The sequence below is a fragment of the Schistocerca piceifrons genome, chromosome 1 (genome assembly GCF_021461385.2).
Source record: "Schistocerca piceifrons isolate TAMUIC-IGC-003096 chromosome 1, iqSchPice1.1, whole genome shotgun sequence".
Classification (NCBI taxonomy): domain Eukaryota; kingdom Metazoa; phylum Arthropoda; class Insecta; order Orthoptera; family Acrididae; genus Schistocerca; species Schistocerca piceifrons.
Genome location: NC_060138.1, coordinates 213,944,646 through 213,958,680, shown reverse-complemented (window position 1 = coordinate 213,958,680; position 14,035 = coordinate 213,944,646). Strand labels below are relative to the sequence as shown.

The 14,035-nt window shown below is 38.8% G+C and overlaps 1 protein-coding gene across 2 annotated transcripts in view; it reads right to left on the bottom strand.

Moving 5' to 3' along the window:
• The window catches only part of LOC124786963 (elongin-B), a 38,922-nt gene extending 28,221 nt beyond the window's left edge, over positions 1 to 10,701 (bottom strand). Inside the window, exons 1-2 of one of the 2 annotated variants that reach the window (XM_047254303.1) lie at positions 10,392 to 10,701; positions 10,065 to 10,158 (exon numbers count right to left, since the gene is read on the bottom strand). In XM_047254303.1, the coding sequence (XP_047110259.1) occupies positions 10,065 to 10,158; positions 10,392 to 10,412 (115 nt within the window). In that variant the 5' untranslated portion in view covers positions 10,413 to 10,701. The remainder of the gene's footprint in view (positions 1 to 10,064; positions 10,159 to 10,391) is intronic. The other variant, XM_047254304.1, reaches the window with a different exon arrangement.
• Between the last annotated feature and the right edge of the window lie 3,334 nt (positions 10,702 to 14,035).

The window sequence follows — 14,035 nt, the reverse complement described above, 5'->3', positions numbered from 1 at the left end:
TTACTGTAAACATAGAATTGACTTTCTTCAATCTTCCTTTGAGGATAAGTTGTAGGGTTAATACTGCCTCGTGTGTTTCTAAGTTTCTTTGAAGTCCAAATTGATCCTCCCTGAGGTTGATTTACATAAGTTTTTCCATTCTTCTGCACATAAGTTGTGTCAGTACTTTGGAATCATGACTTATTAAAGAGTTGGTTCAGAAGTACTCATATCTTTCAGACCTATCTTTTCAGGAATTTGAATTCTTACATACTTATTTTATTCATAGCTGTCATTTCAAGCAACTGTAGTACATATTTCAGAATAAAATTCAGTCATCAGTAACAAATATATTTTTATTTCACTTTACAATTTTTGATAAATTAATCTGACATCCTCAGAAGTTTAGTACTGCTTTAGCAGGTGTAATGTCAATACCTTCTTCATAGGAGCATAATGCCATGATACGTCCAAAAGTGTACATCTTGCACAAGAAAAATCTGCTCACAAAACAGTGGTAGAACACACACATTAATGAGCATTGTAATTAGGCAAGCTTTTGGAGCCAATGGCTCCTTCTTCAGGCAGAAGGGCTGAAGCAGAAGGACGAGGGGTGAAGGAAAATGACTGGAGAGGTCTACGAAAAGGGGTAGATCTTGGGAAAGTCACCCAGAACCGCACGTCAGGGGAGACTTACTCCACAGGAAGAGAAGGAAAGCCTGATTGTTGGGGACTGATTCGGACGAGATTTGAAAACCTGAGAGCTTAATGGTGGAAGGCAGGGTAATATGCAAGACAGAGATTACTGCTCAAACGTCTTGCATGAGTTACTAAGAGTGAAAAACTAAGTGCTTTGTATGCAACAGAGGTGGGAGGGCAGCGGCGAAAAATTGACGGGTAAGACAATGAAAGATGCAGAAAGCTAAAACGAACTGAAGAACAGAGTAGTTACTGGGAAGAAAGGATGAGACAGAAGAAATTAACATAAATTAAGGCCAAGTGGGTGGCAAGAACCAAGGACATGATGTAGTGCTAGTTCCCACCCGCGAAGTTCAGAGAAACTGTTGTCTGGGGGAAGAATCCAGATGGTGTGTGTGGTGAAAAAGGCACCAAGGTCAAGACTGTCATATTATAGGGCATGTTCTGCAACAGGATATTGTGTGTTGCCAGTATATACCCTCTTCCTATGCCCATTCATCCTAACTGATAATTTGGTGGTAGTGATGCCGATGTAAAAGACCAAACCATGTTTACATGGTACATGACGTGTCATCTCACAGGTGGCTCACCCTCTGATAGTATATGTTTTGCCAGTCACATGGCTGCTATAGGTGTTGTAGGAGGATGCATAGGGCAAGTCTTACAGCAGGGATGGTCACATGGGTAGGAGCCATAGCGTAGAGAGGTGGGTGCAAAAGGAGCCTAGGGTCTGACAAGAATATTGTTGAGATTGGGAGGGCGATGAAAAGCCATTCTAGGTATGGTGGGCAAGATTTCAGACAGAATGGATCTCATTTCAGGGCAAGATTTTATGAAGTCATGGCCCTGTCAAAGTAGCTGATTAATACATTCCAGACCAGGATAATACTGAGTCACCAGTGCTGTACTCCGAAGCTGTTTATTGGAGGGATCAGCAGTATCAGGATTAGATGTGATGGCCTTGGAAATCTGCTTTTGAACTAGGCTGGTGGGGTAATTATGTGCAATGAAGGCTGAGCTGAGAATTGTGGTGTATTGCAGTAAAGCATTTGCATCCGAACAAACATGTTTGCTTCAAATTTCAAGGCTGTATGGGAGGGAATGTTTGACATAGAAAGGATGGCAAGTGTCAAAATGTAAGTACTGTTGTTTGTTGGTAGGTTTAATGTGGATGGAAGTGTGTAGCTGGCCTTCAGTGAGGACAAGATCAACATCAAGGAAAGTAGCATGGGATTTGGAATAGGACCATGTGAAATTTAATTGGGAGAAGTTATTCAGAGAATCCAGGAATCTTAACAGGTCAGTCTCACCACGAGTCCAGGGGTTCAAGACTTATGAAGCCCGGGAAATTCCCCTCCAAGTGACCTATGAAGAGGTTGGCATAGGAAGGAACCATCCTGGTTCCCATGCGGTACCCCTGACCTGTTTGTATGTCTGCCCCTCAAAGCTGAAGTAGTATATATAAAGTTGATTAAGGTGAGTAGGAAGTATGTCGTCATAGGTTTGTAATTAGGTGGGTGCTGATGAGGAAATGTTCAGCAGCAGACAGGCTATATATGTGGGGGATGTTGGTACAGAGCAAGATGGCATCAATGGTGACAAGCAAGGAGTGCGGTGGATTGGGACGGGCACGGATATCAGGTGATTTAGGATATGGTTGGTATCTTTGTTATAGAAGGGAGGTCTTCGTACTACAGGTTGCAGGCGCTGATATACGTTCGGTGGGTGCTTTGAAGCCAGCAACTACAGCATGGTCAGGATGATTGGGTTTGTGGATCTTAGGAAGAAGGTAAAAGGTGGGGGTGCATTGTTTGGGTGGGGTGAGAATTCTAGGGATTGAGGAGTTAGTCCTTGTGACGGGCCTTAGTTTTAAGGAGGGACTGCAGGTCAGTTTGAATCAGAGGGATGGGATATTGATGGCAGAAGCTGTATGTAGAGGTGTCAGACAGCTGGTGTAGACGTTCACCAGCATACTCCCTTCAGTCATGTACTACAGCGGAGATCCTTTGTCTGCTGGGAGAATAAAGATGGAGTCATCAGCTTTTAGGGAATGTAGAGCCTGGAGTTATGCAGAGGACAGGTTAGAGTCATGTGGTACAGACCATGAGGAAGGGTTGTGAAGCAATGCTGGATGTGAGGAATTCTTGGAAGACTAGTAAGGAATGATTTTGAAGTAGTGGTGGTGGACAAAGTCAGGATCATGCTGTGATCTGTTCGAAGCAGGGTTAGATGTCAGATTTGCTGTTGGAATGGTTTTGGGATTTGGCTGCAAAGTGATATTTCCAAATTACATTATGTGTGAAGGAAAGTAGGTCCCTCACCAAAACAGCATGATAAAATGCAGGTTTAGGGCAACAGCAAACCTGACGTTGAACCCTGCCTTGAACAGTTCAGACCACGGAAGGGGAAGGAAGATGGGTGAAGCAAGAGGCCTGGATAGGTCAAGGAAAGGGGGTGGATTTCAGGAAAGTCACCCAGAACTGCAAGTCAGGGGAGACTTGCCGTACGGGATGAGAAGGGAAGACTGATTGTTGGGGACTGCATTGGACGAGATTTGAAAACCTGAGAGCTTAATGGTACAAGGCAGGGTAATATGCAAGACAGAGATTACTGCTTAAACATTATGCATGAGTTAATAAGAGTGAAAAGCTACGTGCTTTGTATGCAACAGAGGTGGGAGGGGATGGTGAAAAATAGACAGGTAAGTCAATGAAAGAATGAAGAAAAGGGTAGTTACTGTGAAGAAATTATGAGACAGAAGAAATTAATGTAAATTAAGGCCAGGTGGGTGGCGAGAAACAAAGAAATGATGGAGTGCTAGTTCCCACCTGTGGAGTTCTAAGAAGCTGTTGTCTGGGGGAAGAATCCAGATGGCATGTGTGGTGAGTATACATCATCTGCCCATGCCCATTCATCCTAATTGATAATTTGGTGGTAGTCATGCCAATGCAAAAGGCCAAACAGTGTTCACATAACAGCTGGTATATGACGTGTTGTCTCACAGGTGGCTCTCCCTTTGATAGTATATGTTTTGCCAGCCACAGGGCTGCTATAGGTGTTGTTGGAGGATGCATAGGGCAAGTCTTGCAGCGGGGATGATCACGGCGGTAGGAGCCATAGGGTAGGGAAATGGGTGCAAAAGGAGTGTAGAGTCTGTCAAGAATATTGTGGAGGTTCTGCCTGAAGAAGGAGCCACTGGCTCCGAAAGCTTGCCTGATTACAACCCTCTTTTATGTGTGTGTTCTGCCACCGCTCGGCAAGTAGATTTTTTATACATCCAATCCAATTATTTTGCCAAAAGTTGATTGTTTTCATTGTTACATATTGCACATGATTTGACAATTTACACTAACTAAATCACATCTATGTACGTATCGAGCTGTCTTGCTAGGAGCAAATGTCATACATAAAAGCATTCTCCTTGAAGACAGAGGGTATTTCGTCTGTCTCACCCATCTTGCATAACAAGTGGAAAAAGTTTTTCAGGGCTTGTTCTTCAAGGATTGCAATATTTCTGTGTGACTGTCATCTACTCCAGTGGCCCTGTTTTTAATTAGGCAGGCTTTCAGTGTTCTTCAAATTCTTCTTGCAGTCTTGTATTTCTGATTTCCTTGTCAACTATTTAATTTTCCTTTTCCATGATATTGTTTTCATGTTTGTTTCTCTTGTATAGGTCCCTTATGTATTCCTTTACTTTTAAGCCTTCTCTCTTTTATTTATTGCTAGCTTATCATACGAGCTGGTGATATTCATACAGTTTTTTTTTTTTTTTTCCTTTCAAAAGTCTAATTTACACTTCTACATCTATGGATTTGTCCTCTAGTCATTCCTGCTTTGCCATTTTGCACTTAATTTTTTGAGGTTTCTTTCTTTAATTCAGCCTGCTTCATTTTTAGATTTTCTTCTTTCATAAATTTAATTCAATATCTTGTATCTTGTCCAGGATTCCTGCCATACATTGGGTTTTTGCCCATTTGATCCTCATGTCACTTTATTATTTCACCTCACAAACTTACCCATCCATCTTCTATTGTGTTGTTTTACAATTTCAGTAAATTTCTGCCTAATAGCCCCTTTGCAACTCTCAAAAACTTCTGGTTCTTTCAGTTTCTTCTAGCTTCTATTCCCTACCTTTCTGCAGTTTCTACAGTTTTAATCTGCTGTTCATAACCAAGAAACTGTAGTCAGTCCACACTGCCCAAGAAAATGTTTAGCAGTTTAAAATCTGGTTTCAATATATCTGCCTTATTATTATGCAATCTATCTTAAACCTGGAACATCTGGAATGGAATGTGATACTCACCATATTGTGGAGATGCTGAGTCGCAGATAGGCACAACAAAAAAACTGTCAGAAAGTAGCTTTCGGCCAACAAGGTCTTTCTGACGGTCTTTTTGTTGTGCCTATCTGCAACCCAGTACCTCTGCTATAATGTGAGTAGTAACTATCCTTTTCATAATACTACCTTAAACCTGATGTCTTGAGGTCTCTCCCACAAATAAAATAATCTTTCATGACTTTTAAACCAAGTATTAGCAATGCTTACATGGTGCTCATCGCAAAATTCTAACAGACAGCTTACGCTTTCATTCCATTTCAACAATTCAAGTTGTTCTATTATTTTTATTTGTTGTACTATCAAATTCCAGTCCATCATCATAATTAAATTTGCATCTCTCTTAACTATTTGAGTAATTCCTTTCTTCTAACTCTTCACTATCTGCAAAGTTAGTGGACTATCGAACTTTTAACTCTGTAGTGGATGTTGACTTTGTATCTAGCTTGGCTACAATAATGCAGTCACTACAGTGTTCATAGTATTACCTACATTCATATTTTCTTAGTCAATGTTACACTTACTCTTGCATTACCACTATTAGATTTCATGGTGACAATTCTGCACTCACTTGACTAGATATCTAGTAGTTCCTACTACTGCTCTTCACAATTTCCACTATATTCAACTTCAACTTACCCATTTCCCTTTTTAAATTCTCTAATTTATCACCACCATTAAGGGATGCACAATTCCATGCTCCAGCTCACAGAATGTCCGTTTTGTTTTTCTTGTTGATATCCTCTCAAGTAGTCCCTGCTTAGAGATCCAAATGGCGGAAGTATTTCATGTCCAGAATCTTCTACCCATGAGAATGCTATCATTAAACCATACAGTAGAGCTATATGTTCTCAGGAAATATATAATAGTTACAGTTTCCCCTTGCTGTCAGCTGTTCGCAGTACCAACACAGCGAGGCAGTTTTGGCTGGTGTTACAAGGCCCAGGGAATCTTCCAGACATTTGTCCCTGCAACTACTGAGAAGGCTGACCCCTTCAGGAACCACTATGTTAGTCTGTTCTCTCCATAGATACTCTTCTGACGTGGTTACATCTATGGTTTACCTGTATCAGTGAAGCATGCATCCACCCCACACCCAAGGTCCACAGTTTGTCATCTGATGTTATTATGCCCCAAGGTAGTAGTTTACACGTTCTTCAGAATTCAAAAATAAAAACAAAATTCCTTTTTAGAAGAGAAGCTCACTTGTTAGGCATTTCCCTAGCAGAGAACAGTATGTCCTGATTAGCTAATAAAAATAATTCAGGGTTTTCCCAGATGAAGACATTTCGCTACCTGACTAATGAGACCAATGGAACAGTTACTGTATATGCAAGAGCAACCAGTCCATTATCTCAAAGGGTTGCTCAGGAACAGAAAGCTTTCCAAACCTTGAAATTGACCTGACAAGGAATCTAATGTGAGTTCATGACTGATATGTAAAAGGGACTATGTACTGTTCAGTTCTCTTAACTGGAAAAGGAAATCATACATGAAGGTAATAAGCTGTATATAATGGCAGGTCAGAAGTATATATGGACTACACAACTACTACATGGAAATATGCCACCCCCAGTTTACTCAGACTTAATCTCTGCCACAACACTCCAACAACGGCATGCAAATAGGACAACATGTTGCGTCAAGTGCCTCCATTGTCAATTAGTTATTTCTTTGCCATGGATTCCACATCGGATGACATGCAGCAAAACATTTATTTTTATTTGTTAGATGGAGGAGATCTCCTTAATATGCAAATCCCTGTGGTCTACAGCACTGTGCTACTTAAAATTAGTTTTGTAATATCTTTGAGATGACTATACTCATTATGGAATAGCTTTCTGGGATAAAACTAATACTCAATTAAATTAAACACAGAAAACTGCCATTCAAATCGTGTCCCACAACTTTACAAGGGATCACTGCAAGTCCCTATTTCTACATCCACATGGATACTCTGCAAATCACACTTAAGTGCATGGCAGAGGATTCATTGAACCACCTTCACAATAATTCTCTATTATTCCAATCTCAAACAGTGCACGGAAAAAACAAACACCTATATCTTTCCGTGCAAGCTCTGATTTCCCTTATTTTATGATGATAATCATTTTTCCCTACATAGGTCGGCGTCAACAAAATGTTTTTGCAATTGGAGGAGAAAGTTGGCGACTGAAACTTCATGACAAGATCCCGTCACAACAAGAAATAGCTTTGCTTTAATGATGTCCACCCCAAATCCTGTATCGTTTCCATAACATTCCCTTCCCTATTTCTCGATAATACAAAACATGCTGCTCTTCTTTGAACTTTCTCGACTTTTTCAATGTACTCTGTTAATCCTATCTGGTATGGATCCCACACCATGCAGCAGTGCTCCAAAAGAGGACAGACAAGCACAGAGTAGGCAGTCGCCTTTAGTAGATCTGTTGCATCTCCTAAGTGTTCTGCCAATAAAACGCAGTCTTTGGTTCGCCTTCCGCACAATATTTTTTATATGTTCTTTCCAATTTAAGTAACTCATAATTGTAATTACTATGTATTCAGTTGAATTTGTGACCTTTAGATTTAAATGATTTATTGCGTAACCGAAGTTTAATGGGTTAAAAAAGTTGTGTGTGCTTACATTATAGTACTACACATATATAAATGAGAGTTAATGACAAGAGATAATCTTGGGGACCTGCAAATTAATAGCAATTACCATAGCTACAACACAAACACACCGTGTGTACCTCCATTTTGAGTCAGTGAAAACAACCCACAGTCCAAGATAGGTGAGCCCATTTGGTGTCATTCCAGGATGCCCTGGGACTCTAAAAAAAATTCTGTGTTTTCCTGGTTTCCCTGGCCATTTTTTTTTCCAGGATCATATTGTGGGTTTTTTCCTTATCTATTTTGATTGATTTTGTGACAAAATTTGCAAAAATGCTTAAAATGAAGCATCATCTACTTCAGTAAAAAATACATTTTTCACAAAAAGATCCACAGAGACTACAGGATAAAATTCAAATACAATTTTACAAAACAATTATGGAAGGACTAATTTGATAAGAACACATACAAGAACATTAATTGGAGTCACAAGCGCATAGTTTTTTGTGAGAGAACTACTACTTCAATCTGAAAAAAATTTTTTATTTTGTAGTTCCATTAGCTTTCCTCAACTCTCTTTCATCCTTTTATCACTTGCTATTGAGGATTTCTAAGCTGCACTTTTCTCTGCTACTTTTTCACTGTAACTACCACACGTTTCTGGAAGCTGTGTATTAACTGCTTAGTGAAGGTTACAGATCAGACACCTTCAGCAACACTGACTGTACTGTGAACAGTATGAAATACTATGTGAAAATTTTTGTCTGGGATGGTCAGAAAAACCTCTTTTCAAGGCTGACATTGGCATGGGAGACAATGTAAGCAGCATGTTTGATAAATTTCTTTACAAGTGCTCTTATCCCAAGCCCCGTGACCATCCTCCAGAACTGATTGATGGGATCACGATCCCATCAAGGATCTCCTTTACTGGCCTGATTTAGGAACTTATGGGCAACAGCTTTAGCCTCATGACCACCAAAGCGATTTAAGGTAGTGAGAAGAATATGGCAGAATTTTGGATACTGTTCATAAATGTGAGGCACTCATTCCGGGCTGCCAGGATATCTTTCTTTGATATGTCACACTGACCCACAACGTTTTTTTATTATATATTCATTATCACCTATCTATGGTGGCAACATGTTTATGCTGTCATTCAGATCTATTTTGAAACTAGTTTGTTTCAACAAAACTTTGGATTTTAAAAGATCTCATTCATTCACTGACATAGACTTAAGGGAAATATGGACGAAAGGAGCTAAGGGGCAACTGATGGAAATGTAGTCAGAAATGGATCAACCTGAACAGCCAAAGTCTCAAAAAAGGCGAGATGTGCTCTCAGCATCTTGACACTTAAATACTCACGCACTACTTGGTTGCTAAGACTCTCAGAATTTTGAAGTCTCCACCCTATTCATAATTTCATCATCACAATTTACACTTATCATTTATGTAGTGCCCCTAGGTGTGCAGAACAGAATATATTGTGACTTTTTAAAATTGAGGGTGAGACCATTTGCGGAAAACCAGTCAATGATAATTTTAAGATCTAGTTTTCTATTTCTTCTGTTTCTGTATATACGCTTAGATTATTCACAATACTACCATCATATGCCACAAAAAACTAATTCCGTTAGTTGTATATTAGACGGAAGATCATTTACATATATGAGCAACAACAGTGAGCCTAAGATTGAGACTTCAGGAAACCCCATACGTGATTTCTGCCAAGTCAGAATTACATTTCCAGACTATATTTGCAGAATTATTAAGTACAACTTTCTGCATTTTTGTTTGTTTGTTTGTTTGATATGACATTATCAAATGGTTGGCTATACCATCAGTATCAGATATATATTTGTATCGTGTTGACTCACAAATACAGATCTTTCGATAGTCAGTTTACGACTAAAAGATAAAGCTCTGCTTTAAAATGTACAATAGCTAATAAAATAAACTATTGAAAATGCAGTAGACTGATTTTATCATTACTCTGGAATATATGTTCAGTGTAGCAAAAAAACTCCATTTCATAATATTGTCAAAAAAATTACAGAGTGAGTAATGTAGTTGTTACCCTGCTACACATTCCATATTAAACATCACAGTTATTAAATTACAAGCAAATATGAAAATCAACATCTTATTAAATTACAAGCAAATATGAAAATCAATATCTTCAATGGAAAGATTTAAAACACACATCCCCGTAAAAATTTTGTAGTCTTTTCCTATAGAAAAGGAAGATCTTCAATACTGAGCTTTAGTTCTTTCTCCTTGATTTTATGATTCCTTCACGATATACGGTAGTTTCTTCCTTTTGCCTTTTATAAATAGAGGTATAACACAAATCAGCCAACAACGTTTGAGTGGCTTGTTATCAGGGAGCGTCTAATCCAAGTTTACAGTATTCGAGACAAGTAACATGTACAAGATGATTAGATCTGTAACTTACCTTCAATTATTTTCTTAAGTTCGTGAACTGACGTTGTATCCTTTGCATCTGTAAAAATTGTGAGCTTTTTTCTCCTGATCATTAAAAATACATCCTGAAATAGAAATATTTTCTACTGCAGAAACACGGCGAAAAATTTTATCTTTTACACAAAAAAGTTTGTAAAAACATGATAAATAAGTAAGGGTGCAGCAAAAAGCTACACCGAACTATCAATGGCAGTTGTCAATATTTTTCCGTCCGCAATCTTCACCCTTTAATAATAGCACATGATTCAGTAATTTACACTAACCTACAAAATATAAACTAATGTATACTGTTTCTTACGATTATATTTCCTAAAATCATACCATTATGGGATGGGCTTTATGTATTTACACAGCACTAGACGATCGACAGAAATATTTAGGTTCTTTTGTCAAAATTTTCCTACTGTTTACGTACAGCTCCGCGGTGAAAGGTCTAGATAGCGCATAAACTACAGTCCCAGGTCAGCCAACATACAAGGAATGCTACTCTCTTTGTCAGTCAAACTAATAAAAGGTGTAGACGCTATAGTCAATTAAATTTTCGTATTTTGTCCAGGTTTAAAAGACTTTCCTGTCCTATAATAGTAAATTTACTGTTACAGATTAGGGTATCTCTCGCGCGCCCGATGTCCGAGTTGTTTTATTGTTCTGCATGAAATGATAAACATCTTTGGTAGTGGGAGGTTGTGTACAAGGTTAGAATCCGCGGGAGTTTGGAAATGAATTTTTTGGAATTCGTTGAAGATAAAGGCACTAGTATATTTAATTTAATCCTGTTTTGAAACCATATTTCGATACCCTTCGTCGTGTTGGGAGCCGTTTGAGATAATTTGGAAGCCAAGGTACGGGACACACCTTTTATTCCGTCCTAAGTTAGCTTCAGGAAATATTTGACAGCTGCTCAAATCAGCTCCTACTGTAGTGCGTGTGGCCTCGCTATTTTTAAAATTGTATATTGTCGCCTTTTCTGTGTTTTATTTGACAACGGCGAGGGACTGGCATGAATTCCACAGTTTAAACGCGAAATTGGTTGCGCTGTAGTAACAATTATTGCGTTTTACATAGTGCTCATAACTTACTATTTCGGTAATTGAGGGTTTCTCCGAAAGAGATTGATTCAAGACACTTCGTTGGAAATCGAGCCACCAACCTGTTGAAAATAGGTTAAGGGTCAAAGTTATTGGAGACGCATCAAACTTAGTAATAATAAGATCAAAGGATCAAGAGAAAGAGGTGGGATGGAGTGAACTGTCTCTTGGGTTTGGAGGAATGGAAACAGAAGAACTGTTTCGAAGACACCGTACGGTAACTCTTTCTATACTTGGTTGTATCCATGGCAACATCTTTCTGCTAAAACTGATATCACCAACGTATCGAGAAGCAGAGTGAAGATTTATACAGTGTCATTGTTGTTTCAACCAGTTTAGTGACCGATGAACTCGCTGTTTGGTCCCCTCCTCCAAATCAGCCAACCAGTTTAAGGATCGATGTATCATCGCGCAAACTAATAACGCCTTGAATAGCAATATTTTTTTGTTGTCTGGCAAGCAACATGGAAACGTCTTAACTATGAAGCGTTAGCAGAAATGACGTGCGCCGTTGTCAGTTCTGTTGCAGCGTGTTTTAGTGCTAAAACCCGAATTTTTCATTTACGACAGGTTAAACGAAGCTGGGTATATTTAAGGGCCAATACTGGACATCCAACATTTGCCTATGTACTAGCACTAGCGAAAATAAAACTAACGCGAATACCAATTGCCAGCCACTGGCACTCAACCGCAATGAATCTCATCTCGGCCGTATGCGGTCCAGTTGTCGATGAAAAGGAATTAAAATTAGCGTTGCCTGATGCATCAAAAGGTAGTTGAATGACACTAGGATAAGTAAAATTTGTGTATGACGAAATGGAATCAAAAGTTGTGCCCTTTATTGTTTGTGGTTAGGAAAGGCTTGGTGGAGATTCCGTAATTGTTTTATGGTCGAATCGCATATTTACCCTGCTGAAGCGATATCGCGATTGATCTGTTAGTGTCTTGTGAACTAGTTCTCTGATGCAGTCAGCTGAAAGCATGAATTTCTGCAAGCGATAAGCTACTCCTGGAAAAACTGTAATACGAACGTAATATTAGATTCCCGAACGCAAGATGGCACTAACCTAGACAACCAATCAAAACAAAACAACGTAAAAAAAAGTTATTGCATGGTGGCAAGTGGCGCTTCGTTTAAGCGTGTGGCGCTTATTTGAATTATATCTCAATTTATTAAAATCACTACCATCACTTCTGCGGCTCCTATGGAAAACAATATGCCACACCATGGGTCCCATGCTGTTCTCGCCTCCAACTCATAGGCAATATCGTGTACAAGAATCACTTACGTGCGTTTTTTTTTTTTTTTTTTTTTTTTTTTTTTAAAAAAAAACAGAACGCGCCAAAATCACCGACGACATAACTGTCTGCCGCATTACATGACAGCTCTAATAAAATAAAATGCTGCAAAAGTAAATCCTGTCACTACCACTCCTAGTCTATCCCCCATTGGCTATGTAGAACACACTTTTGTGTAAATAAGCCTTTAAGTAAACTTGAATCCCAGAAATATTATTCACATAAGACTGACAGCAGTTTATGTTGTCCACAATTAAGATTTGAGATGTGGACCACACATTGCCCCCCCCCCTCCCCCACCCCCCCGCCCCCGGTCCCATCTCCATGCATTTCTCGTAGTTGATGTACACAATATGCACCAAAATACTCACTGTATTGTCATGTATGTACTGTCATGTACTATTACTTTATTACTATATCTTCGTCGTTTACCAGCCATGGCTGGACAGACTGCGTCACAAATACAATGTTTATCAACTAACATTTATACAACACCATATACAAAATTTATATTACAAATAAAAGAAAATATTTATGCAGTGCACAAAACATATAGAACATAGAGAAAATGAAATATAACGAAACAGGAAAGTAAAACTTAATAGCAGCAAATGAAAATACCATAAAGCAAAACGTTTACAAAACCATGTAGACCACACGCATAAAAGTTTCGTTTTGGCAAAATATGTACTTTAAGTAAAACACAAAATTAAATGTGCAGTTTACTGAGAACATAAAAAGAAGATTAAATTTAGGCAAAATTATATATAAAACATAACAATATTTATTATTTTGTCTATTCACTAGAACCACTGTTGAAAAACTCTTCCAAGGAATATAGTGGATGTTGTTTCAAGTCCTGAGCAATTTTTTTCCGAAATAATTCAGGTGGCAGGGATTTCACTTCTGGAGGCAGTTGATTGTACATTTTTAGGGCGACAGTTGGAAAGCTGTCTTGTGTGCTTGATAGGCGACACCTTGGGACTTCAATGTTCCTCTTACAGTGAGTGTCATGATTGTGTATTTCTTGTCTTATGCTAAAATTCCTTTGATTTTCTTTTATATAAATGAGGCAGAAAAACACATACTGGTTAAAAACAGTCATTATGCCTAGCCTGGTGAAAATAGGCTTACAGTGGTCCAGTCTTTTGCTAGAGGATATGATCCTGATGGCTTTTTTTTTAAATAGCAACACATCTTTGCAGCCTGAGGAGTGTCCCCACAACAACAGTCCATAGCTAATGTGGCTGTGGAAGAGTGCATGGTAGACTATTGTGAGAAACTGATCAGATACTAGCCTCTTCAGCTTCCTCAGGAGGTATATCACACGAGAAAGTTTGGTGCATACATATGCAGTGTGACCATTAATGGAGAATTTGCTGTCAATCTTGAAGCCCAGTAGTCTGACAGTCTCCATGTTTTATTGCTCTTCAATGTTGGTTGGACTGCGTATCAAATGTTTTCTTCATTGATCTTCATTTTATTTATGATGAACCATGCTTTTATTTCTTCAGATATCAAATTTGATGCACCAAGAGCTTCTGCGGCTGTATGT